Source organism: Oncorhynchus mykiss, chromosome 26 (genome assembly GCF_057628025.1).
Source record: "Oncorhynchus mykiss isolate SJ-2025 chromosome 26, ASM5762802v1, whole genome shotgun sequence".
Lineage (NCBI taxonomy): Eukaryota > Metazoa > Chordata > Actinopteri > Salmoniformes > Salmonidae > Oncorhynchus > Oncorhynchus mykiss.
The window spans coordinates 39,071,835-39,097,500 of NC_143047.1; the positions used below are offsets into that span (position 1 = coordinate 39,071,835).

At 42.3% G+C, this 25,666-nt stretch overlaps 1 protein-coding gene across 2 annotated transcripts in view; it reads right to left on the minus strand.

Annotated features, from left to right (window-relative positions):
* Window positions 1–25,666, minus strand: part of LOC110506946 (neuronal acetylcholine receptor subunit alpha-7) — an 82,513-nt gene that overhangs the window by 2,731 nt on the left and 54,116 nt on the right. For both annotated transcript variants that reach the window (XM_090223053.1, XM_036981384.2), the window contains exons 3-8: window positions 24,102–24,146; window positions 22,995–23,104; window positions 21,237–21,316; window positions 5,641–5,808; window positions 4,588–4,782; window positions 89–175 (exon numbers count right to left, since the gene is read on the minus strand). In XM_090223053.1, the coding sequence (XP_090079179.1) occupies window positions 89–175; window positions 4,588–4,782; window positions 5,641–5,808; window positions 21,237–21,316; window positions 22,995–23,104; window positions 24,102–24,146 (685 nt within the window). The remainder of the gene's footprint in view (window positions 1–88; window positions 176–4,587; window positions 4,783–5,640; window positions 5,809–21,236; window positions 21,317–22,994; window positions 23,105–24,101; window positions 24,147–25,666) is intronic.

Consider the following 25,666-nt stretch of genomic DNA (forward strand, 5'->3'; position numbering starts at 1 on the left):
CCTGAAGATGATTCAATTATACTGTTGGCCTTTTCAAAATGGCAGCCATTACAATTGTAATTTCCAATTTAAAAATAGACAATCTTACCGATTAGAGGTACTGAGTCAGAGGTTGCAGGCATGATCTCTGCAACCAGCAACATGAAGACGGTCAGTGAGAGCAGCACTGTTATCCCTGGAACGAAACGTAAATGAGTTAATGTAGTCTGTGTGATTAACAGTATGGTTATTTTGGAATGTGAAATAATCCTTAAAATGATATTAAGCAGACATTACACATTTTAACAAACACCCTTTTACACATAGACCTAACATTATTTTGTACATTTCTGAGTCGTGTTTTTTTTAAACAAAATGGCTTGCTATGAATACCAATCTATAATTTATTCAGGTGGAATCATCTGCTGTATTGTGTCACATTGCAGCATACTATCCCTGTGTACCCAATGGGTTCAACTGGATTTCACCAAGGCATATTGAGTGGCATTGTATTCTGTTCTATTCTAGTCTGCATTTCACTGTGCTCTGTTCTATTGTTTATCCCATCCATGTAATCAAACAGTATTCTGTTTTATTATTATGCTAATTTACACAGTCTTCGGTTTCCTGCTTTTGTCAGAATCCAGTGCTGCTTTTAGCCTACAATGACAGAGGGATCAGAAATAGCAACATCTACTATTGTGGTTCATCATCATACTGCCTTGAGGCGAACAGGGTTCGAGTGGAAATGTGGGAACGACATCAAACACCTGTGGGTGGAGATTTAAGGCAATCCCCCCTGAAGCTTGCTAACGAGCTTGCTGGGTCTCTAAGCCACTGAATTCCAGGGATAGAACGGGGACTGAATATCTCTAAGTGATTAGGTGTCAATTCCTCGGTATCTCAAAGCACACCGGCTCACCTTTCACTCGCTAGGAACTTCTCTTCTGTGTGTTCCTGACAATAACCATAGCAACAGCTACTTTTCCCAAATGTCAAACTCGTCAGCCAGGTAACAAACTGCCAGCCAGGTAACAAACTGCCAGCCAGGTAACAAACTGTCAGCCAGGTAACAAACTGCCAGCCAGGTAACAAACTGTCAGCCAGGTAACAAACTGCCAGCCAGGTAACAAACTGCCAGCCAGGTAACAAACTGCCAGCCAGGTAACAAACTGTCAGCCAGGTAACAAACTGTCAGCCAGGTAACAAACTGTCAGCCAGGTATCAAACTGTCAGCCAGGTATCAAACTGTCAGCCAGGTAACAAACTGCCAGCCAGGTAACAAACTACCAGCCAGGTAACAAACTGTCAGCCAGGTAACAAACTGCCAGCCAGGTAACAAACTACCAGCCAGGTAACAAACTGTCAGCCAGGTAACAAACTACCAGCCAGGTAACAAACTGTCAGCCAGGTAACAAACTGCCAGCCAGGTAACAAACTGCCAGCTAGGTAACAAGCTGCCAGCCAGGTAACAAACTGCCAGCCAGGTAACAAACTGCCAGCCAGGTAACAAACTGCCAGCCAGGTAACAAACTGCCAGCCAGGTAACAACTCAGTAAATAAGGTGTTGGTAGCTAAATTATTTAAATCTTAGACAAATAGTAGCAATATATCCTAAGTAGGTCCTCTGCAGCTCAGTTGGTAGAGCATGGCGCTTGCAAAGCAAGGATATTGGGTTTGATTCTCGGCACCACCCATACGTAAACAATCTATGTACGCATGACTGTAAATCGCTTTGGATGAAAGCATCTGCTGAATGGCATATAGGTTATCAATTGGCACATTACAAAAGGGAAATGTTGAAAATATCTCTATCTAATCCGCCCAGAGTCTGAGCATGGCTGAACTAAGAAAATAAACCAACTAAGACTTAAAAACTAAAGACAGTAGAAATATAATTATTAACGGCCGTGACTCACTCGATGCATTCTCAGATTGAAGCACAATTCTCCTCGCTAAATGAAAAAACATCAGCCAGGCATGTCTAAAATAAGACTTCAACTGAGAAGACAGCTCGCTGATTTAATTTCCGACAGCTATTGATCGTAGAGGCTTGACCTGTGACTCACTGTCAGGGATGTCCCAAATGGAACCCTTTAACCCATAGGGCTCTGGTCAAAAGTAGTGCACCATTAAGGGAATAGGGTTCAATAGTAGTGCACTATAAAGGGAATAGGGTTCAATAGTAGTGCACTATAAAGGGAATAGGGTTCAATAGTAGTGCACTATAAAGGAAATAGGGTTCAATAGTAGTGCACTATAAAGGAAATAGGGTTCAATAGTAGTGCACTATAAAGGAAATAGGGTTCAAAAGTTGTGCACTATAAAGGAAATAGGGTTGAATAGTAGTGCACTATAAAGGAAATAGGGTTCAAAAGTTGTGCACTATAAACGAAATAGGGTTCAATAGTAGTGCACTATAAAGGGAATAGGGTTCAATAGTAGTGCACTATAAAGGAAATAGGGTTCAATAGTGGTGCACTATAAAGGGAATAGGGTTCAATAGTAGTGCACTATAAAGGGAATAGGGTTCAATAGTAGTGCACTATAAAGGGAATAGGGTTCAATAGTAGTGCACTATAAAGGGAATAGGGTTCAATAGTAGTGCACTATAAAGGAAATAGGGTTCAATAGTAGTGCACTATAAAGGGAATAGGGTTCAATAGTAGTGCACTATAAAGGGAATAGGGTTCAATAGTAGTGCACTATAAAGGGAATAGGGTTCAATAGTAGTGCACTATAAAGGAAATAGGGTTCAATAGTAGTGCACTATAAAGGAAATAGGGTTCAATAGTAGTGCACTATAAAGGAAATAGGGTTCAAAAGTTGTGCACTATAAAGGAAATAGGGTTCAATAGTAGTGCACTATAAAGGAAATAGGGTTCAAAAGTTGTGCACTATAAACGAAATAGGGTTCAATAGTAGTGCACTATAAAGGGAATAGGGTTCAATAGTAGTGCACTATAAAGGAAATAGGGTTCAATAGTGGTGCACTATAAAGGGAATAGGGTTCAATAGTAGTGCACTATAAAGGGAATAGGGTTCAATAGTAGTGCACTATAAAGGGAATAGGGTTCAATAGTAGTGCACTATAAAGGAAATAGGGTTCAATAGTAGTGCACTATAAAGGGAATAGGGTTCAATAGTAGTGCACTATAAAGGGAATAGGGTTCAATAGTAGTGCACTATAAAGGGAATAGGGTTCAATAGTAGTGCACTATAAAGGGAATAGGGTTCAATAGTAGTGCACTATAAAGGGAATAGGGTTCAATAGTAGTGCACTATAAAGGGAATAGGGTTCAATAGTAGTGCACTATAAAGGGAATAGGGTTCAATAGTAGTGCACTATAAAGGGAATAGGGTTCAATAGTAGTGCACTATAAAGGGAATAGGGTTCAATAGTAGTGCACTATAAAGGGAATAGGGTTCAATAGTAGTGCACTATAAAGGGAATAGGGTTCAAGAGTAGTGCACTATAAAGGGAATAGGGTTCCATTTGAGACACAAGTTAATGTTGGCAGGTGTGTTCACTGCACCCCCAAGGACCATAAAGACAACAGCAGTGTTGACCCTGCCTGGATATTCATGTCTCTCTTTCCCCTGATCAACAGTCCCTGTCTCTGTTCAAGTCAGCCATGACAGTCTCCTCAGTAGGAACTGAAGCTGAATACATATTCCGTTGTGCATTGATCACTTCTAAAAAGGATGACAGATAATGGTGTTGGTTGGTTGATACAGTAAGTCTTCATCATAAAGGCAGATGGTGTTTTGTGATGGTCACACTTTCCACTAAGTTTGATTCATAAATCTTTACACAGTCTAAAAACAACATGGCAGCATTAAATCATGTATTACAGCAAGATGTTTTTTTATTCGTTTGAAGTTTGACTGACTACATCAAACACATTTCCTGCTTTCTCCATCACCCCTCTAGACACTCAAACAGCTGCCACACACACACACACACACACACACACACACAGCTCTTTTGGAGAAACACTGGGTTAATTAAGGAAACCATCTCCATTGCAGGCTCCTAATCTTTCCAACGAGACGTGTAGACATGCATAAATCGCCCGGCATGCCTTGATGCCTTATACAGCTCGAAGCCAACAGTCAGCACTCAGCCAGGTTCTGAGAGATGGAAATAGGATGTTCAATATGATTCTCTTAGCACTGAATGATAAATCAGAGTAATCTGGAGACTGAAGCCTGACTTCTGAAAGGTGAATAAGAATTTGCTTGATGACCAACTGCTGGAGCTTTTCATGAATATTTTTCCAGTGGCTGGTTTCCCTCAGTGAGGATTGAGTGAATACTGAGTTATAAACTCAGAATAATAATACATATACCTTATGAGAAGTATAGGGTGTCTTGCCTGGCATGTAAGTTTTAATTTTATTTTAATTTAACAAGTCAGTTAAGAACAAATTCTTATTTTCAATGACGGCCTAGGAACAGTGGGTTAACAACCCCACACCCCTAGTTACAGTTGTTGATTTAATAACCTATTTATAACCTATTTATGTTTAATGTCCAATAGTAGTAATCCACCCAACCATCCATCCATCCATTCATCCCATCCACCCACCAACCCACGGAGCTGACCCAGTGATATCTTCTCCCCAGAGTCTGCAGGCAGTAGGAAGACAAGCAGGGCCAAGGTGGAGATGAGAACACATGGGATGAGGAGGTTGAGGCCATAGTAGAGGGTACGTCTACGCATCACCACAGTAAAGGTTACGTCAGGGTAAGGCTCCTTACAACAGTCGTAGAAGCGCTCGTTTCTGCGCCCCGGCACCTCTGTATCATACACCAGGAAGACAACAATATAGGAAGTCAATTACAGTTTGAGGACTCAATTTGGGTTGTGATGATTTGCAGTAATGGATGTCTTTTTCACCCCAGGCAAATTAATGGTGGTTCACAATGAGGAAACTTTTGTAAGTTAAAGGTGTTGGGAGTTTGAACCTGAATCAAATGATCATGTTAGTTTTCATCAGTTCCCCATTACAGTAATAGTGTCTGCCATTTTTTAATAAGCAGTCCAACATGCAAGAAAAACTATATTCAGCACTGGGATGGCATTTCATTAGAACCCCTCTCTTGTAAACACATTAGTCAATTTGCCAGGGATTCTGTAGAAGCATTTCATTAGAACCCCTCTCTTGTAAACACATTAGTCAATTTGCCAGGGATTCTGTAGAAGCATTTCATTAGAACCCCTCTCTTGTAAACACATTAGTCAATTTGCCAGGGATTCCGTAGAAGCCAATTTCACTAAAGATCTGTACTGCTGAGGAAAAGCCTTTAAAATGAATTCTCCTATTTTATTTAAATGTGATCAATCATACATACAGGATCTAGCTTTTATAGTTTGACCATCGAGTTTGAAAGTTAAACTCAACATTTAAAAAAATATAGTCTGGGTATATTTGTGAGTTATCCCAAACTTCCATGCTTGTTCAAAACAGTTATTGTAATAATTTGATGTAATATTGTAATTTAGAGACTTTTATCCAAAACAGATACTGTAAGAAGAATACCGGTATATGGCCCATACAGGACTGGCAGCACAGTCTTCCAAACAACCTTGCCATCAGAACCCAGGTTTTGTGGTGACAATATCTTGTCCAATACTGGCCAGCCACAGACTCTTACCCACTAGGTCCCACTCTCCGTTGGGGATGTAACCTGTGATATCTGCCTCGATCATCTGTAGGTCCAGAGACCAGCCCCCATAGGTCCAAGAGCCAAATTTCAGGTCACACCTCTGGAGATCAAAGGGAAACCAGCGCACATCGATGTAGCAGGTGCTCTTGAAGATGCCTGTGTTGGAACATGAAGAGGAGAGGGGAGAGAAACATGAGGAGAGAAAGAGAGGGGGATAAATGGGAGGGATGAGAGAGAGAGAGAGAGAGAGAGAGAGAGAAACAAAAGTTAGAGCTAGAGAGATAATTTTCAGAGGGTATAAAGATATGAAAGACAAAGTCCTATACACCACAACAACAGTAAAGACACCACAACAACAGTAAAGACACCACAACAACAGTAAAGACAGTCCTATACACCACAACAGTCCTATACACCACAACAACAGTGAAGACACCACAACAACAGTAAAGACAGTCCTATACACCACAACAACAGTAAAGACACCACAACAACAGTAAAGACAATCCTATACACCACAACAGTCCTATACACCACAACAACAGTCTTATACACCATATCAACAGTAAAGACAGTACTATACACCACAACAACAGTAAAGACAATCCTATACACCACAACAACAGTAACAACAGTGTCCTATACACCACAACAGTCCTATACACCACAACAACAGTAAAGAAAATCCTATACACCACAACAGTCCTATACACCACAACAACAGTAAACAACAGTCCTATACACCACAACAACAGTCCTATACACCACAACGACAGTAAAGACAGTCCCATACACCACAACAACAGTAAAGACAGTCCTATACACCACAACAACAGTAAATACAGTCCTATACACCACAACGACAGTAAAAACAGTCCCATACACCACAACAACAATCCTATACACCACAACAACAGTAAAGACAGTCCTATACACCACAACAACAGTAAAGACAGTCCTATACGCCACAACAACAGTAAAGACAGTCCTATACGCCACAACAACAGTAAAGACAGTCCTATACACCACAACGACAATAAAAACAGTCCCATACACCACAACAACAGTCCTATACACCACAACAACAGTAAAGACAGCCCTATACACCACAACAACAGTAAAGACAGTCCCATACACCACAACAACAGTAAAGACAGTCCCATACACCACAACAACCGTAAAGACAATCCCATACACCACAACAACAGTAAAGACAGTCCTATACACCACAACAACAGTAAAGACAGTCCTATACACCACAACAACAGTAAAGACAGTCCTATACACCACAACAACAGTAAAGACAGTCCTATACACCACAACAACAGTAAAGACAGTCCCATGCACCAAAACAACAGTAAAGGCAGTCCTATACACCACAACAACAGTAAAGACAGTCCTATACACCACAACAACAGTAAAGACAGTCCCATGCACCAAAACAACAGTAAAGACAGTCCTATACACCACAACAACAGTAAAGACAGTCCTATACACCACAACAGTCTGATACACCACAACAACAGTAAAGACAGTCCTATACACCACAACAACAGTAAAGACAGTCCTATACACCACAACAACAGTAAAGACAGTCCTATACACCACAACAACAGTAAAGACAGTCCTATACACCACAACAACAGTAAAGACAGTCCCATACACCACAACAACAGTAAAGACAGTCCCATACACCACAACAACCGTAAAGACAGTCCTATACACCACAACAACAGTAAAGACAGTCCCATACACCACAACAACAGTAAAGACAGTCCTATACACCACAACAACAGTAAAGACAGTCCTATACGCCACAACAACAGTAAAGACAGTCCTATACGCCACAACAACAGTAAAGACAGTCCTATACACCACAACGACAATAAAAACAGTCCCATACACCACAACAACAGTCCTATACACCACAACAACAGTAAAGACAGTCCTATACACCACAACAACAGTAAAGACAGTCCCATACACCACAACAACAGTAAAGACAGTCCCATACACCACAACAACCGTAAAGACAGTCCTATACACCACAACAACAGTAAAGACAGTCCCATACACCACAACAACAGTAAAGACAGTCCTATACACCACAACAACAGTAAAGACAGTCCTATACACCACAACAACAGTAAAGACAGTCCCATGCACCAAAACAACAGTAAAGACAGTCCTATACACCACAACAACAGTAAAGACAGTCCTATACACCACAACAACAGTAAAGACAGTCCTATACACCACAACAACAGTAAAGACAGTCCTATACACCACAACAGTCCTATACACCACAACAACAATCCTATACACCACAACAACAGTAAAGACAGTCCTATACACCACAACAACAGTAAAGACAGTCCTATACGCCACAACAACAGTAAACAGTAAAGACAGTCCTATACACCACAACAACAGTAAAGACAGTCCTATACACCACAACAGAGAACTCAAATCAGAGAAATAGGAATGAGTGCCCAGTAATCTATCATGAGAAAGACAGGCATAAAACATCTTCATCTGTATTAAAGAAAACTATTAGAGGATGAGAAAACAACTCTCTGGCGGGAGACAAAGGCCATAAAAGAGAAGGCAGTGCAAAATGGTTTTCCATTTACATGCAATGGAGACCGGCCCACGAAGACAAACGCCCCAAAATGTCATTTGTTTCTGAACACTGATCTTCTCTACACCGTTTCTGCCTGCCTCTTCACTCATACTGCTCAGCCATTGTGGTCTTACCCAATGACTTTCTTGTGCAGTAAAGCATTGATAAAGCTTTGTGCCATAATGGTTTGTCTGATTGAACAAGTGTTCATTTTGAAAAGTTATGAAGCAATTTGTCCACAACGCCACTATCAATTCAGAGGAAATCTAGTAATGAGCTATTTCCAGCCATATATTTGGATGCTGCGGTACATAGACCCAGTGTTGTCTTACAGTAAGGGAAAAGTAAGAGGGAACAGAACAGTAATCACCCACACTGACAGGTTGAGGACGTACTCACATGGTAAGCGCACGTGTCTCTCAGTCTCTCTCTCTCTGTGTGTGTGTGTGTGTGTGTGTGTGTGTGTGTATCCGAGGAGCGGAGTTGATAAGACAGTGTCATGGCTCTTTTTAGTTATTGTTTACTAAGGGCTTGGTCAGACAGCACCTACTCTACAGTATATTAAGGGGCTTAGTCAGACAGCACCTACTCTACAGTATATTAAGGGGCTTAGTCAGACAGCACCTACTCTACAGTATATTACGGGTCTTGGGCAGACAGAACCTACACTCAGAGCCAGGTGGCCCTATATGTAACGAATGTCGTCGGGAGAAGGAGAAGAGGACCAAGGTGCAGCGTGGTATTCATAATACGTTTAATAAATACGAACACTTGAACAAAAACAACAAACGAACAGTTCCGCAAGGTGCAATACACAAAACAGAAAACAACTACCCACAAACACAGGTGGGAACAGGCTACCTAAGTATGGTTCTCAAAGACAAAGATAGACAGCTGCTGTTGATTGGGAACCATACCAGGCCAAACACAGAAATACAAAACATAGAACAAAACATAGAATGCCCACCACAACTCACGCGCTGACCAAACCAAAATAGAGACATAAAAACTAACTAAGGTCAGGACGTGACAGTACACCCCCCAAAGGTGCGGACTCCGGCCGCAAAATCTGAACCTATAGGGGAGGGTCTGGGTGGGCATTTCACCGCGGTGGCGGCTCTGGTGCGGGACGTAGACCCCACTCCACCTTAGTCTTGGCCCACTTAGGTGGCGCCTCTGGAGTGGCGACCCTCGCCGCCGACCCCGAACTGGGGACTCTTACCGCGGGCCCCGAATAGAAGGGAGACTCTGGCGGCTCCGGACAGGCGGGAGACTCTGGCGACGCCGGACAGGCGGGAGGCTCTGGCGTTGCCGGACAGGCGGGTGGCTCCGGAGTGCAGCTCCGGACAGACGGGCGGCTCTGGCAGCTCCGGACAGACGGGCGGCTCTGGCAGCTCCGGACAGACGGGCGGCTCTGGCAGCTCCGGACAGACGGGCGGCTCTGGCAGCTCCGGACAGACGGGCGGCTCTGGCAGCTCCGGACAGGCGGGAGGCTCTGGCAGATCAGAACTGGAGGGAGACTTGGTTCTGGGAGCAGGCACAGGACTCACCAGGCTGGGGAGACATACAGGCGGCCTCTTCCTTGGCCGAGGCACCGAATGCACTGGGCCGTGGAGGCGCACTGGAGGTCTCGAGCAACGAGCCTGCACAACCTGTCCTGGCTGAATCCCCCCTGTAGCCCGGCAAGTGCGGAGAGTTGGAACAGACCACACTGGGCTGTGCTGGCGAACCGGGGACACCGTGCGTCGGGATGGTGCCGTATAACCCGGGCCGAGGCGACGCACTGGAGACCAGATGCGCTGAGCCGGCATCATCCCTCCTGGCTTGATGCCCACTCTAGTCCGAACGATTCGAGGAACTGCGATGTAGCGCACCGGGCTATGCGTGCGCACTGGGGACACCGTGCGCTTCACCGCATAACACGGTGCCTGCCAGGTCACTCTCTCGCCACGGCAAGCACGGGAGTTGGCTCAGGTCTCCTACCTGACTTCGCCAATCTCCCCGTGTGCCCCCCCCCCAAGAAATGTTTGGGGCTGCCTCTCGGGCTTCCTTGCCAGCCGTGTTCCCTAAAATCGCTGGCTCCCTCTACCTGCTGCCTCCGCTCTCCTGGTTGCCTCCACCTGTTCCCATGCTAGGCGATCCCTTCCAGCTAGGATCTCCTCCCATGTGTAGGAACACTTCCCGTCCAGAATGTCCTCCCATGTCCATGAGCCCATTCCACGCTTCTTCTGGTTACCACGCTGCTTGGTCCTTTTTTGGTGGGTAGTTCTGTAACGATTTTCGTTGGTGGAAGGAGAGGAGGACCAAAATGCAGCGTGGTACGTATCCATAATACCATTTAATCAAGAATGAATACAAAATACAAAAGAACAAGATAATAAATGAAAACCGAAACATATGGTGCAAACACTGAAATGGAAAATAACTACCCAGAAACCATAGTGGGAAAACAGGCTGCCTTAGTATGGTTCTCAATCAGAGACAACGATTGACAGTTGCCTCTAATTGGGAACCATACCAGGCCAAACACATAGAACTACAAAACATAGAATGCCCACCCCAACTCACGCCCTGACCAACCTAAAACAGAGACATAAAAAAGGAACTAAGGTCAGAACGTGACAATGTAAGTGAATTGCGGGAACAGCAATCAGGTAAACCTGTGTTCTCTCCTCTCCAAGTTTATCAGCAAATAACAGTAACATTAAGTTGATGTGCTAGCTGGGCAGTGCATCTCTCTCTAGTCTGTCTGTCTTGCTAACCTAGTTGGGCAGTGCATCTCTCTCTAGTCTGTCTGTCTTGCTAACCTAGCTGGGCAGTGCATCTCTCTCTAGTCTGTCTGTCTTGCTAACCTAGCTGGGCAGTGCATCTCTTGTTCTGTCTGTCTTGCTTGCTTGCCAGCCACTTCCAGGGCTGTGTTCTGTGACTTTGTGCCTAACAAAAGTGAGAGTGAAATAAAACGATTTATTATGTTTGATAAACACCAACGCTGTTTATAAACTGCATCTCGGAAAAGAGAACCGTGTCGCGCGTGAACATGAGTTCATATGCGAGTGCACGAAATTAAACTTGCGCTTTCCAGCAGCAACCTCTGTGCTAACACAGACCAAGTACAGCCAGCTTCAACAAATACTAACACAGACCCAGTACAGCTGGCTTCCGCAAGTACTAACACAGACCCAGTACAGCCAGCTTCAGCAAATAGTAACACAGACCCAGTACTGGCAGCTTCAGCAAGTACTAACACAGACCCAGTACAGCCAGCTTCAGCAAGTACTAACACAGACCCGGTACAGCCAGCTTCAGCAAGTACTAACACAGACCCGGTACAGCCAGCTTCAGCAAGTACTAACACAGACCAAGTACAGCCAGCTTCAGCAAATACTAACACAGACCCAGTACAGCCAGCTTCAGCAAGTACTAACACAGACCCAGTACAGCCAGCTTCAGCAAGTACTAACACAGACCCAGTACAGCCAGCTTCAGCAAGTACTAACACAGACCCAGTACAGCCAGCTTCAGCAAGTACTAACACAGACCCAGTACAGCCAGCTTCAGCAAGTACTAACACAGACCCAGTACAGCCAGCTTCAGCAAGTACTAACACAGACCCAGTACAGCCAGCTTCAGCAAATACTAACACAGACCCAGTACAGCCAGCTTCAGCAAGTACTAACACAGACCCAGTACAGCCAGCTTCAGCAAGTACTAACACAGACCCAGTACAGCCAGCTTCAGCAAGTACTAACACAGACCCAGTACAGCCAGCTTCAGCAAATACTAACACAGACCCAGTACAGCCAGCTTCAGCAAGTACTAACACAGACCCAGTACAGCCAGCTTCAGCAAGTACTAACACAGACCCAGTACAGCCAGCTTCAGCAAATACTATGACAGACCCAGTGGAGAGAACTTGATCTGCGCCTAAGTCGGGGACAGACTCTTGACCAGATACAAATGACAGTTTTGGAGGCTGAAAGAAAGAGATTATGGGATGTCCTTACATGTTTAATAAGTATCACCCAATCTCTGGCTGAAATTAACCTAGCATTCTCAGGGGTTCATCAGACAAACTCTTCCAACCAGATAATGGAAACTTCCTAAAATAGGTTGAATTACTGGCAAAATTTGACCCTTTATGGAAAACCATCTCAACAAAATTAAAGATGGAGAGACACGCTCATTACCTTTGGAAGCGCACACAGAATGAGATGATACAGACAGTGAGTGACAAGATTCTGGAAGCAATAGTGACTCAAGTAAGAGACTCAAAGTACATCTCCATTATCTTGGTCTGTACACCTGACATTAGTCACCAGGAGCAAATGTCCATTATTCTGAGAAGCGTGGCTTTAAAGGGAAAGCCAGAGATCAAGGATCACTTCCTCGGCTTTGTGAATGTTGAGGTTACAACAGGCTTGAATCTGTCCACTGTCATCTTAGATAAGCTGAACGAGCTCAAGATTCCATTTGAAGATTGCAGAGGGCGAGCTTATGATAATGAGACCAGCAAGAAAGGCAAGCACCAAGGAGTAAAGCCAGACTGCAAAAAAAAATCCCAGAGCCGTGTTCATCCCATGTGGAGCACATACTCTAAACCTTGTCATTGCAGATGCTGCCAAATCTTCAAAAGATGCAGTTGGGTTTTTTGGGCATTAGTGAAAGCTCTTCACCTTCTTTTCAGCAGGCACACAAAGATGGAGTGTTTTGAAGAAACATGTGAACATAACCGTGAGGTCATGGAGTGACACTGGGAGAGTAGGCTCCAAAGTGTTCATGCAATCAGGTATAGGGCTTCTGAGGTTCGGGAGGTATTACTTGAAGCCAGACAGATGATCAACGATCCTGCGGCCAAAGTGGAGGCACGAGCACTTGCAGAGGAAGTTGGGTCCTACCGCTTTTTGAATTGCTGTGTCGTATGGTGTGACATACTGACAATGACAAACAAGGTGAACAAGCTCCTCCAATCTGCCTCAATGCAGTTGGAGATCACAGTAAATGTAATCTCAAATGCAATGGCCTCCCTCACTACATACTGGGAAACTGGATTCTCTGAGGCCAGACAACAGCCAAAAGCATTTGTGAATAAATTAATGTGGAGGCTGTTCTGAAAGAGAAGAGACTGGGAAACAGCAAGAGACATTTCAGCTATGATGCTCCTGATGAACCAGGCACTGATGCACTGAAAAACCTTGATGTCAACTACTTCAACATTGTGGTCGACTCTGCTGTGACATCCATGGATGAGAGATTTGAAACACTCAGGTGAACCAGGTGAAAACCAAATATGGAGTGCTGCTGAACTTCAGCATTGCCTCTCAGATGTCCAGTGAATCTTTAAAGGCTCACTGCATGGAAGTTAAAAACACTCTAACCGTCAGAGATGTCTGTGACATCAGTGGAATGGATCTGGCACATGAGATTCAGAATGTACCTGATCTGCCATCAGACAAGATGACTGCCTTTGAGCTGCTTTCCTTTCTCTGTGAGAAACACCTGGAGGAACTCTATCCTAACCCTTTCAAAATGAAAGCTCATCAAAAGCTACCTGAGGTCTTTCATGTCACAGGAACGTCTGGCCATCAAGAGTATAAATCATGACGTGGGGAATCACATGTCCTATGATGACATCGTTGATGATTTTGCCTCAAGAAAGTGCAGAAGAGGAATGTTTTGATGGTAAGATGTTAATTAAAAAATGCAAATGTTTACACACTTAGTAACATTTAAGATTGTATAGCAGAAGTGCATTTGTGTAAATAACTGCTTAACTATGTGACATACTTTCTCAATTTCTTCCCGACAGTCCAGATAGACTGGTGCCCAGACAGACTGGTGCCCAGACAGACTGGTGCCCAGACAGACTGGTGCCCAGACAGACTGGTGCCCAGACAGACTGGTGCCCATGCTAATGCTGAAAATGCCCAGGCTGTAGAGGGAACCAAAGTTAATCACATAGCTGTATACAGTTGAAGTCGGAAGTTTACATACACCTTAGCCAAATACATACAATTTTTCCTGACATTTAATCATAGTAAAAATTCCCTGTCTTAGGTCAGTTAGGATCACCATTTTGTTTTAAGAATGTGAAATGTCAGTATCATAGTATAGAGAATGATTTATTTCAGCTTTTGTTTCTTTCATCACATTCTCAGTGGGTCAGAAGTTTACATACACTCAATTAGTATTTGGTAGCATTGTTTAACTTGGGTCAAACGTTTCAGGTAGCCTTCCACAAGCTTCCCACAATAAGTTGGGTGAATTTTGGCCAATTCCTTTGGATGGGCCAACTTTGGAAGTATGCTTGGGGTCATTGTCCATTTGGAAGACCCATTTGCGACCAAGCTTTAACTTCCTGACAGATGTCTTCAGATGTTGCTTTAATATATCCACATAATTTTCCCTCCTCGTGATACCACCTATTTTGTGAAGTGCACCAGTCCCTCCTGCAGCAAAGCACCCCCACAACATGATGCTGCCACCCCCGTGTTTCACAGTTGGGATGGTATTCTTTGGCTTGCAAGCCTCCCTCTTTTTCCTCCAAACATAACGTTGGTCTTTATGGCCATTATGGCCATTTTTGTTTCATCAGACCAGAGGACATTTCTCCAAAAAGTACGATCTTTGTCCCCATGTGCAGTTGCAAACCGTAGTCTGGCTTTTTTATGGTGGTTTTGGAGCAGTGGCTTCTTCCTTGCTGAGCGGCCTTTCAGGTTATGTTGAAATAGAACTTGTTTTACTGTGGATATAGATACTTTTAACCATGTTTCCTCCAGCATCTTCACAAGGTCTTTTGCTGCTGTTCTGGGATTGATTTGCACTTTTCACACCAAAGTACGTTCATCTCTAGGAGACAGAATGCAGCACCTTCCTGAGCAGTATGACGGCTGCGTGGTCCCGTGGTGTTTATACTTGCGTACTATTGTTTGTACAGATAAACATGGTACCTTCAGGCGTTTGGAAATTGCTCCCAAGGATGAACCAGACTTGTGGAGGTCTACAATTTTTTTCTGAGGTCTTGGCTGATTTATTTTGGTTTTCCCATGATGTCAAGCAAAGAGGCACTAAGTTTGAAGGTAGGCCTTGAAATACATCCACAGGTACACCTCCAATTGACTCAAATTATGTCAAATAGCCTATCAGAAGCTTCTAAAGCCATGACATAATTTTCTGGAAGTTTCCAAGCTCTTTAAAGACACAGTCAACTTAGTGTATGTAAACTTCTGACCCACTGGAATTGTGATACATTGAATTATATGTGAAATAATCTGTCTCTAAACAATTGTTGGAAAAATGACTTGTGTCATGCACAAAGTAGATGTCCTAACCGACTTGCCAAAACTATATTTTATTAACAAAAAATTTGGAGTGGTTGAAAAACGAGTTTTAATGACTCCAACCTAAGTGTATATAAACCTCCGACTTCAACTGTAGGTTTTATTTTAGTATTTTGAGACATATAGCTGCAGCCATAGCCTATAGGCTTATGTTTACATTGTATAGACAAAGCTAATTGTATAATATTGTGAGGACTGGACTAATTACCAGGCAGCAGAGCGAAAGCTCAGTGTTATATTTTGTTATTTTCTATATTTTCTATTATTTCTTATTTATGTTAATGTTAATATACACTTATCTTAAGATTCTATAGGAAATATTATGATAATTAAATAAATATGGCTTGTTTATACCTCAGTCTGTTCTGTAGAGGTCTACTTATTCTTACACCGACAGATGGAGCAAACAGTTTTAAAGGAGGGAGGATTGTAATGGGAGCACTGAGGTGTGACTGTGTGGCAATGAACAACGGTTTACATGTTCTCACGGGTCAGGTAGGAGGGCCCCTTAGCAGAATGTTGCTTAGGGCCACAGGGAGGACAGGACTGGCTCTGCCTACATTGTGTTGTGTTGTCTGAAGACAAAATAAGAATGACAGTGTTGAAGGTTGTAGAAACTGAAAAAAATCTACTTCTCACCCAACCACAGTTAAAAATGGAGTTTAAAGGCCCAGTGCAGTCAAAAACGTGAATTTCTACTTTAAAAAATATATATATTTCCACACTATGAGGTTGGAATAATACTGTGAAATTGCGACAATTATGAGAATGCCCAGAGTTTTTTTTTCAGAAGAGCTGTTTAAAAATACATTTCAGCCTGTTTTGGTGTTATAGAGTTTTGGCCTGACATCACCAGGCAGTGACATCACCAGGCAGTGAATTAGTTCATAGAACAATAAGAAAGAGAGTTCCAAACCTCTCTTGCCAATAACAGCTAGTTTTCAGTTGTCCCCTCCCCACTCAGACCACTACCAGACAGTCCTAACTGAATTCTTACTTGAGAAATCTTTGCCAAGAAGCCATTTTTGTTTCTTTTTGACCAGTTTAATTGAAAACTATCACAGTAAGTTACATAATTGTTACCCAGAAATGATTTGATAGAGATAAAAACCTCTGAATCGGACCTTTAACATTGTGTTTTTACACCCACAGTTCCTTGGTAGAATGTTGCAATTCTATGAGACTTTACCACCTACTGTTCTCTTTGATATCTTCAGGGACTATGGTTGTGTCTCGAATGGCACCCTATTCCCTACATGTGATGTAGGCTTAGTCAAAAGTAGTGCATGTGAACTACATAGGGAATAGGGTGCTGTTTGGGACGCAGTCATGATGACATACATCATGAATGACTGAAGGGAAGTTACAGGAGGATCCGCCGGTCTCTTGGGTTGGAGGAAAAGAAACGAGGACAAGCTAGAAAAGTAACAAATAAATAGATTTAATCTGCAGTGAAGTGGGACTAAAACTGGACTGGTCTTGTATTGGTTGGAAGGAAAGACAGCATTCTAATGATCTTCTTCGTCTTCTTCTTTGAAATTCTTCTACCTATTATTATTCTGCACCAATTTCAGGCCCCCAGAAGTGTAGAAATAGACAGATAATAATAGGGCAACATTTAAGTAGTGTATTTTGTGATAATACGAAGACATGTATTTCAAAGCAATATTTCTCAACTGACAGAATGGTGCTAAATCTGTTTAGTACGAATATCAAATATGTGAAAATATTAGATTGGGTTAACGGGGTTCATTTCACTTACAGTATAAGTACTGTATAAAAATCCCACTCAACCAAAATCAATTGCATTTCTTTCTCACGCTGGGTTAAATGTTGAGAATGGTTTATTGTCAGGGGCGGCAGGGTAGCCTAGTGGTTAGAGCGTTGGATTAGTAACTGGAAGGTTGCAAGTTCAAACCCCTGAGCTGACAAGGTACAAATCTGTCGTTCTGCCCCTGAACAGGCAGTTAACCCACTGGCCATCATTGAAAATAAGAATTTGTTCTTAACTGACTTGCCTAGTTAAATAAAGGTAAAATAAAAAAAAATAAAAAAAATATCTGGACATATCTTTAAAAGCGTCAATCAGCAGTTGAAACAATAACAAAGCAAACCCCCTGCCACTGTTTCGCTAAAAAGATGAGGGATGTGGGGCTAGAGAAATGCAACCACTCAAATTCATATACAGAGCTATAGATGCAAGGAGTGACCAGCCATGATATCACAATTATAGTTGTAACCATGTTTCGAGGCTATAGAGTGTTTGTTTACAAACATTGGAGTAAAACAAACGTATATTTTGGGTTACAATGGGGTACGACAGTTGAACTAAGCTCATAAGTTATATTCTTAAATAATCAATGGGTACATATATTTATTTCACCAGTCCAAAAATTGCAGATTGCCCCTTTAAAGAACAGATGGTCAATTGAACATAGTGGTAGAGCTTTCAGAATCATCTGATATCAAAGATGAAATTGGATTATGGTTCCGGGATGTTGGACGAAACAATAAATAAAGTGCTTTGAAAGCCAAAACATCCTTCCTACCACGATATTGATCTAATGACTGACTGTGCATTTGGCTTGTGCAGTGGAGGTCAGACAGTCCTAGCAAGACTAGCCTCACGCTGTGGCGTCATCTTCCCTGAAACCTGACATTAACTCAAGGTAACTGAAACGAGTAGAGTGAATCCAAAAATCATTCCTTACCCCAGGATACTTCAACGGGTCAATACATTTTTTCAAGCTGGGCTAAAGTGCGCTTGGGTACACTTTCTTTCCAGGAGTAGAGTGAAGTTAATGGTTAAGGTTATGATTGGGGAAGCTGATCCTGGACATGTACAGTGGCTTGCAAAAGTATTCACTCCCCTTGGCATTTTTCCTATTTTGTTGCAAACACATGTTATTTAAATGGATTTTTATTTGGATTGTAATGGACATACACAAAACAGTCCAAATTGCTGAAGTGAAATGAAACAATTTTACTTTAAAAATAATTAAATAAATTCAAAAAGTGGTGTGTGTGTATGTATTTACCCCCTTTGCTATGAGGCTCCTAAATAAGATCTGGTGCAACCAATTACCTTCAGAAGTCACATAATTAGTTAAATAAAGTCCACCTGTGTGCAATCTAAGTGTCACATGATCTCAGTATATATACATACACCTGTTCTGAAAGGCCCCAGAGTCTGCAACACCACCAAGCAAGGGACACCACCTAGAAAGTGGCACCATGAAGACCAAGGAGCTCCAAACAGGTCAGGGACAAAGTTGTGGAGAAGTACAGATCAGGGTTGGGTTATAAAAAATATCTGAAATGTTGAACATCCCACGGAGCACCATTAAATCCATTATTAAAAAATGGAAAGAATATGGCACCACAACAAACCTGCCAAGAGAGGGCCGTCCACCAAAACTCACAGACCAGGCAAGGAGAGCATTAATCAGAGATGCAACAAAGAGACCAAAGATAACCCTGAAGGATCTGCAAAGTTCCACAGTGGAAATTGGACTTTCTGTCCATAGGACTACTTTAAGCCGTACACTCCACAGAGCTGGGCTTTATGGAAGAGTGGCCAGAAAAAAAGCCATTGCTTAAATAAAAAAATAAGCAAACACGTTTGGTGTTCACCATTAGGCATGTGGGAGACTCCCCAAACATATGGAAGAAAGTACTCTGGTCAGATGAGACTTAAATGTAGCATTTTGGCCATCAAGGAAAACCCTATGTCTGGCACAAACCCAACACCTCATCACCCCGAGAACACAATCCCCACAGTGAAGCATGGTGGTGGCAGCATCACGCTGTGGGGATGTTTTTCATTGGCAGGGACTGGGAAACTCTTGAATGAAACCTGTTTAAGTCTTCCAGAGATTTGAGACTGGGACGGAGGTTCACATTCCAGCAGGACACTGACCCTAAGCATACTGCTAAAGCAACACATGAGTGGTTTAAGGGGAAACATTTAAATGTCTTGGAATGGCCTAGTCAAATCCCAGACCTCAATCTAATTGAGAATCTGTGGTATGACTTAAAGATTGCTGTACACCAGGGGAACCCATCCAACTTGAAGGAGCTGGAGCAGTTTTGGCTTGAAGAATGGGCAAAGATCTCAGTGGCTAGATGTGCCAAGCTTATAGAGACATACCCCAAGAGACTTGCTGCTGTAATTGCTGCAAAAGGTGGCTCTATAAAGTATTGACTTTGGGAGGGGGGGGGGGGGGGGTGAATAGTTATGCACGCTCAAGGTTTCAATTTTTTTTGTCTTATTTCTTGTTTGTTTCACAATAACAAATCTTCAAAGTGGTGGGCATGTTGTGTAAATCAAATGATACAACCCCCCCAAAAATCTATTTTAATTCCAGGTTGTCTGACAACAAAATAGGAAAAATGCCATGGGGGGGGGTGAGTACTTTCGCAACCACTGTACCTAGAGGAAGTGTTTTTTATTGTATCTTTGTTTCCCCTTTATTTAACCAGGTGGCCAGTTGAGAACAAGTTCTCAATTACAACTGTGACCTGGCCAAGATAAAGCATAGCAGTTCGACACAAACAACAACACAGAGTTACACGTGGAATAAACAAACGTTCAGTCAATAACACAATAGAAAAGTTTATATTCAGTGTGTGCAAATGAAGTAAGATTAGGGCGGTAAGGCAATAAATAGGCCGTAGTGGCGAAATAATTACAATTTAGCAATTAAACACTGGAGTGATAGATGTGCAGAAGATGAATGTGGAAACAGCCAGGTGGAAAGCATGGCCAGCCATAGAAAAATGCTTATTGAATTTCTCATTTATCGTGGATTTATCAGTGACAGTGTTTCCTAGCCTCAGTGCAGTGGGCAGCTGGAGGTGCTCTTATTCTCCATGGACTTTACAGTGTCCCAGAACTTTTGTTCGTGCAAAAGTTCGTTTGTGCTACAGGATGCACATTTCTGTTTGAAAAAGCTAGCCTTTGCTTTCCTAACTGCCTGAGTATATTGGTTCCTAACTTCCCTGAAAAGTTGTCCATTGCAAAGGCTATTCGATGCTAATGCAGTACGCCACAGGATGTTTTTGTGCTGGTCAAGGGCAGTCAGGTCTGGGGTGAACCAAGGGCTATATCTGTTTCTTAGTTCTACATGTTTTGAATGGGGCATGCTTATTTAAGATGGTGAGGAAAGCACATTTAAAGAATAACCAGGCATCTACTCTACTGACAGGATGAGGTCAAAATCCTTCCAGGATACCCGGGCCAGGTCGGTTAGAAAGGCCTGCTCGCGGAAGTGTTTTAGGTGAGGGGTGGTCATTTGACCGCGGACCCATTACGGACGCAGGCAATGAGACAGTGATCGCTGAGACCCTGGTTGAAGATAGCAGAGGTGTATTTAGAGGGCAGGTTGGTCAGGATGATATCTATGAGGGTGCCCGTGTTTACGGATTTGGGGTTGTACCTGGTAGGTTCCATGATAATTTGGGTGAGATTGAGGGCATCTAGCTTAGACCCCAGAGCCAACTAAACAGGTCAAAACCATAGAAGGTGAGCTTTTATGGTTCAGTGGAACTGACGTGGGAAAACAGAGTTAATGTGGAAGGTATTGAATATGGATATCCAGGCATGGTACTTGAGCTATACTTACCTGGAGGCAAGTAGGAGCAGGACCCAGAGGAGTTGACCAACACATTGGTATGGAAGGTAGCATCAAACCTCTCGTCGGCACTATGGGAGAACATGGATGTGTTCAGTTAGTGGGCATTAGTGTAGTCGTTCCCAAACCCGCTCCTTGGGGATGCCCAGCCATTCCAAATACGAGTTACATTCCAACACTACAGTAGCACAGCTGATTTAACAAATTATTGCCTTGCTGATTGGTTGACTAGTTGAATTAAGTGTGCTGATTGGTTGACTAGTGGAATTAGGTGTTCTGATTGGTTGACTAGTGGAATTAGGTGTTCTGATTGGTTGACTAGTGGAATTAGGTGTGCTTGCACTGGAGCGGTTGGCAGGCCATTACAAGAGGGCTGGGAACCACTACATTAATGTATAGGCAGGCCTTTACAAGAGGGTTGGGACCCACTACATTAATGTGCAGACAGGCCCTTAGAAGAGGGTTGGGACCCACTACATTAATGTGCAGACAGGCCCTTAGAAGAGGGTTGGGACCCACTACATTAATGTGCAGACTGGCCCTTAGAAGAGGGTTGGGACCCACTACATTAATGTGCAGACAGGCCCTTAGAAGAGGGTTGGGACCCACTACATTAATGTGCAGACAGGCCCTTAGAAGAGGGTTGGGACCCACTACATTAATGTGCAGACTGCAACACAACAGTCTTTTATTGGTGTGGTAGTATGACCTTGAGCTGTGAAAACCACGATCATGAATCATACAGCTATAAATCACTAGAGCAACACAGACTGTTAATCAGGATGTAGCTCCACCTCCATTCATACTACTCACAAAGGATTACATGGCAAAGAAAATGTACTGTATCAGTACCATTACTGTAGCTGGTGTTAAAAAGTTAAAAAGATATGCCAGCCTTCGAAATTAGTATTCCTGCCTCATTATTTTCTAGGTTACCGTGTGATAGAAGACCTGAAGTATGGTTCCTTTGTTGCAGCATAGCAACAGCTACATTCCCCTAGAGATGGCCTAGTCAGTGTAGAGCTCTGTCTCTCGCAATACATAATGCACTCCTCCAACTGAACTCCCAAAGGTTTCAATAGGAATGGAGAAAGGTGAGCTCAAGTTAAAAGAGTTGCCGTTCCACGGGAGGCAAAAAGCCACCATAGTGGAATGTAATTGACTGGGGTGAAACTAAGGCTTTGTTCAGAAGAACAGTGACAGATAGGGACGAGAATGTTGTTTTCTGCATTAGGGGGAAACAGGCAGGGGGTTCTGCTGTTACCATTTTATTTACATTCATTTACATTTTCTTCACTGTGATTGTCCTTGAAGAAAGTTTATGAGGGTTAATGGTATACAATAGCATATGGAATTCTGCATTTTTGGTGAAATACTCTTTTGCTTTTTCTGACTTTATTTGCATGAAGAATAGCCTTGCTGGCCAGCCTTACTTAAAACGCACATCATTCTGTAAGCTCACAAGATCAGGCTGGCTCCTAAAGAAGCAGTTCCTGCTATTATAATCTGTGTATTGTACATTTCCAATGTTAGGAAAATAGTTTATTTCCTCAAATCAACGCTGTCATATGGCAATATGTTCAAAAGCATTTAATGTACAAGAGGTATGAGCTCAACAGCTGTCTTACAAACTATATAAGTCCTGCTTCCACCTCATGCTAATACATTAGAGGCCATAGTAATGGAGTTGGCCAGCTGTATAGAGCAAGAACTGGTTATGGGGTCCAAGATTACTGGTATAGTACTAACCTGTTATACAGCAGGATGTCTGGCTTCCAGATTTGGCTATCAGGGAATCTCACATTGGCCACCCCAGGGTACTCAGACTGATTCCACTGCAGGTAATAATCATTCCAGTACTGGAGAGAGAAACATAACACACTCCTCATATTCTCACCACTCCTCCACACACGTTTCCAGATAAGCTAAGTCCATTAGTGGGAGGTTCTGTGGCCTCGCATCGCTTGTTGAACCTGATGACGGTTTGATAAACAAAGTATCCATCTATGCAGATGAATCTGAAAATGGAAATGGTCAAAGTTTTGTGGTAACTGGGGAAACCAGGCATTGCATAGCAACAATTGAGAAGCATGACTAAGCATACCCTGTCAAATAATTACATGTTCATGCTTTTTAGCCAGTGTATCGTCAGTTTTCATTCTTTATATGGGAGGTTGGCAGTCATGTTGTTATCAGTAAGTGTTAGCAGACATAACAAATGGAGGTTGCACCACCTCATGACTGTACTGTAAGTGTAGCAATATCAACACGGTCTCAATTACTTTCTTTAGCAAGCTGTCCTGGGTGCTCAAACAGATTACCTCCGAGTCTAGAGATGGGTGTCGGGTTGTATATATTTCATTGTCTTAATGTAACGTTGTCTTCCCCACCAGGGGGTTGAGCCACAGACCGTGGATAGTTATCAGAGGGATACTATAATAGCCTGTTTCTGGAGTAAGATCAAATCTATCTATAAGGTCTATGGAGTGGCTCTATGAAGGACTGACTGTCTGGAGGTTGTCCATTCGTTAAGGTGATTTAAAACAGCCAACACAACATTCATACAGTTTGCTGATGAGGCGAGAGCGGGAGAGGACTTACTGTCATAAAACATAAACGTCATCTTCACTCAGTTGTGTGTGACTGAGTAGCTTAGTTATTGTTCCCGAGTTGACCAATTTGCAAGATAGATGGAGGTGTAGTGTACTGCAGTATGGTATAATATTGTATAGTGTAGTGTAGTCTAGTGTATTGTACAGTACAGTACAATACAGTATAGTATAGTGCAGTATAGTACAGTACAGTATATAGTCTAAATTAAACATGTTGAAACAAGCAAATGGAAAAATGTCTTACCAGCTGCAGCCATATGTTGGTTGTTAAAACCTGGTTCTTCTCATCCTGTTGCATTGAGAGACAGATGAACATGTCAGTTTGTAACATGAAAGAGATAGATGAACATGTCAGTTTGTAACATGATAGAGAGATAGATGAACATGTCAGTTTGTAACATCAGAGAGAGATAGATGAACATGTCAGTTTGTAACATCAGAGAGAGATAGATGAACATGTCAGTTTGTAACATGATAGAGAGATAGATGAACATGTCAGTTTGTAACATGATAGAGAGATAGATGAATATGTCAGTTTGTAACATGATAGAGAGATAGATGAACATGTCAGTTTGTAACATGATAGAGAGATAGATGAACATGTCAGTTTGTAACATGATAGAGAGATAGATGAACGTGTCAGTTTGTAACATGATAGAGAGATAGATGAACATGTCAGTTTGTAACATGATAGTGAGATAGATGAACATGTCAGTTTGTAACATCAGAGAGAGATAGATGAATATGTCAGTTTGTAACATCAGAGAGAGAGATAGAAGAACATGTCAGTTTGTAACATCAGAGAGAGAGATAGATGAACATGTCAGTTTGTAACATGATAGAGAGATAGATGAACATGTCAGTTTGTAACATGATAGAGAGATAGATGAACATGTCAGTTTGTAACATGATAGAGAGATAGATGAACATGTCAGTTTGTAACATGATAGAGAGATAGATGAACATGTCAGTTTGTAACATCAGAGAGAGAGATAGATGAACATGTCAGTTTGTAACATGATAGAGAGATAGATGAACATGTCAGTTTGTAACATGATAGAGAGATAGATGAACATGTCAGTTTGTAACATGATAGAGAGATAGATGAACATGTCAGTTTGTAACATGATAGAGAGATAGATGAACATGTCAGTTTGTATCATCAGAGAGATAGATGAACATGTCAGTTTGTAACATGATAGAGAGATAGATGAACATGTCAGTTTGTAACATCAGAGAGAGATAGATGAACATGTCAGTTTGTAACATCAGAGAGAGATAGATGAACATGTCAGTTTGTAACATGATAGAGAGATAGATGAACATGTCAGTTTGTAACATGATAGAGAGATAGATGAACATGTCAGTTTGTAACATCAGAGAGAGAGATAGATGAACATGTCAGTTTGTAACATCAGAGAGAGAGATAGATGAACATGTCAGTTTGTAACATGATAGAGAGATAGATGAACATGTCAGTTTGTAACATCAGAGAGAGATAGATGAATATGTCAGTTTGTAACATCAGAGAGAGATAGATGAACATGTCAGTTTGTAACATCAGAGAGAGATAGATGAACATGTCAGTTTGTAACATCAGAGAGAGATAGATGAACATGTCAGTTTGTAACATCAGAGAGATAGATGAACATGTCAGTTTGTAACATGATAGAGAGATAGATGAACATGTCAGTTTGTAACATCAGAGAGATAGATGAACATGTCAGTTTGTAACATGATAGAGAGATAGATGAACATGTCAGTTTGTAACATCAGAGAGAGATAGATGAACATGTCAGTTTGTAACAT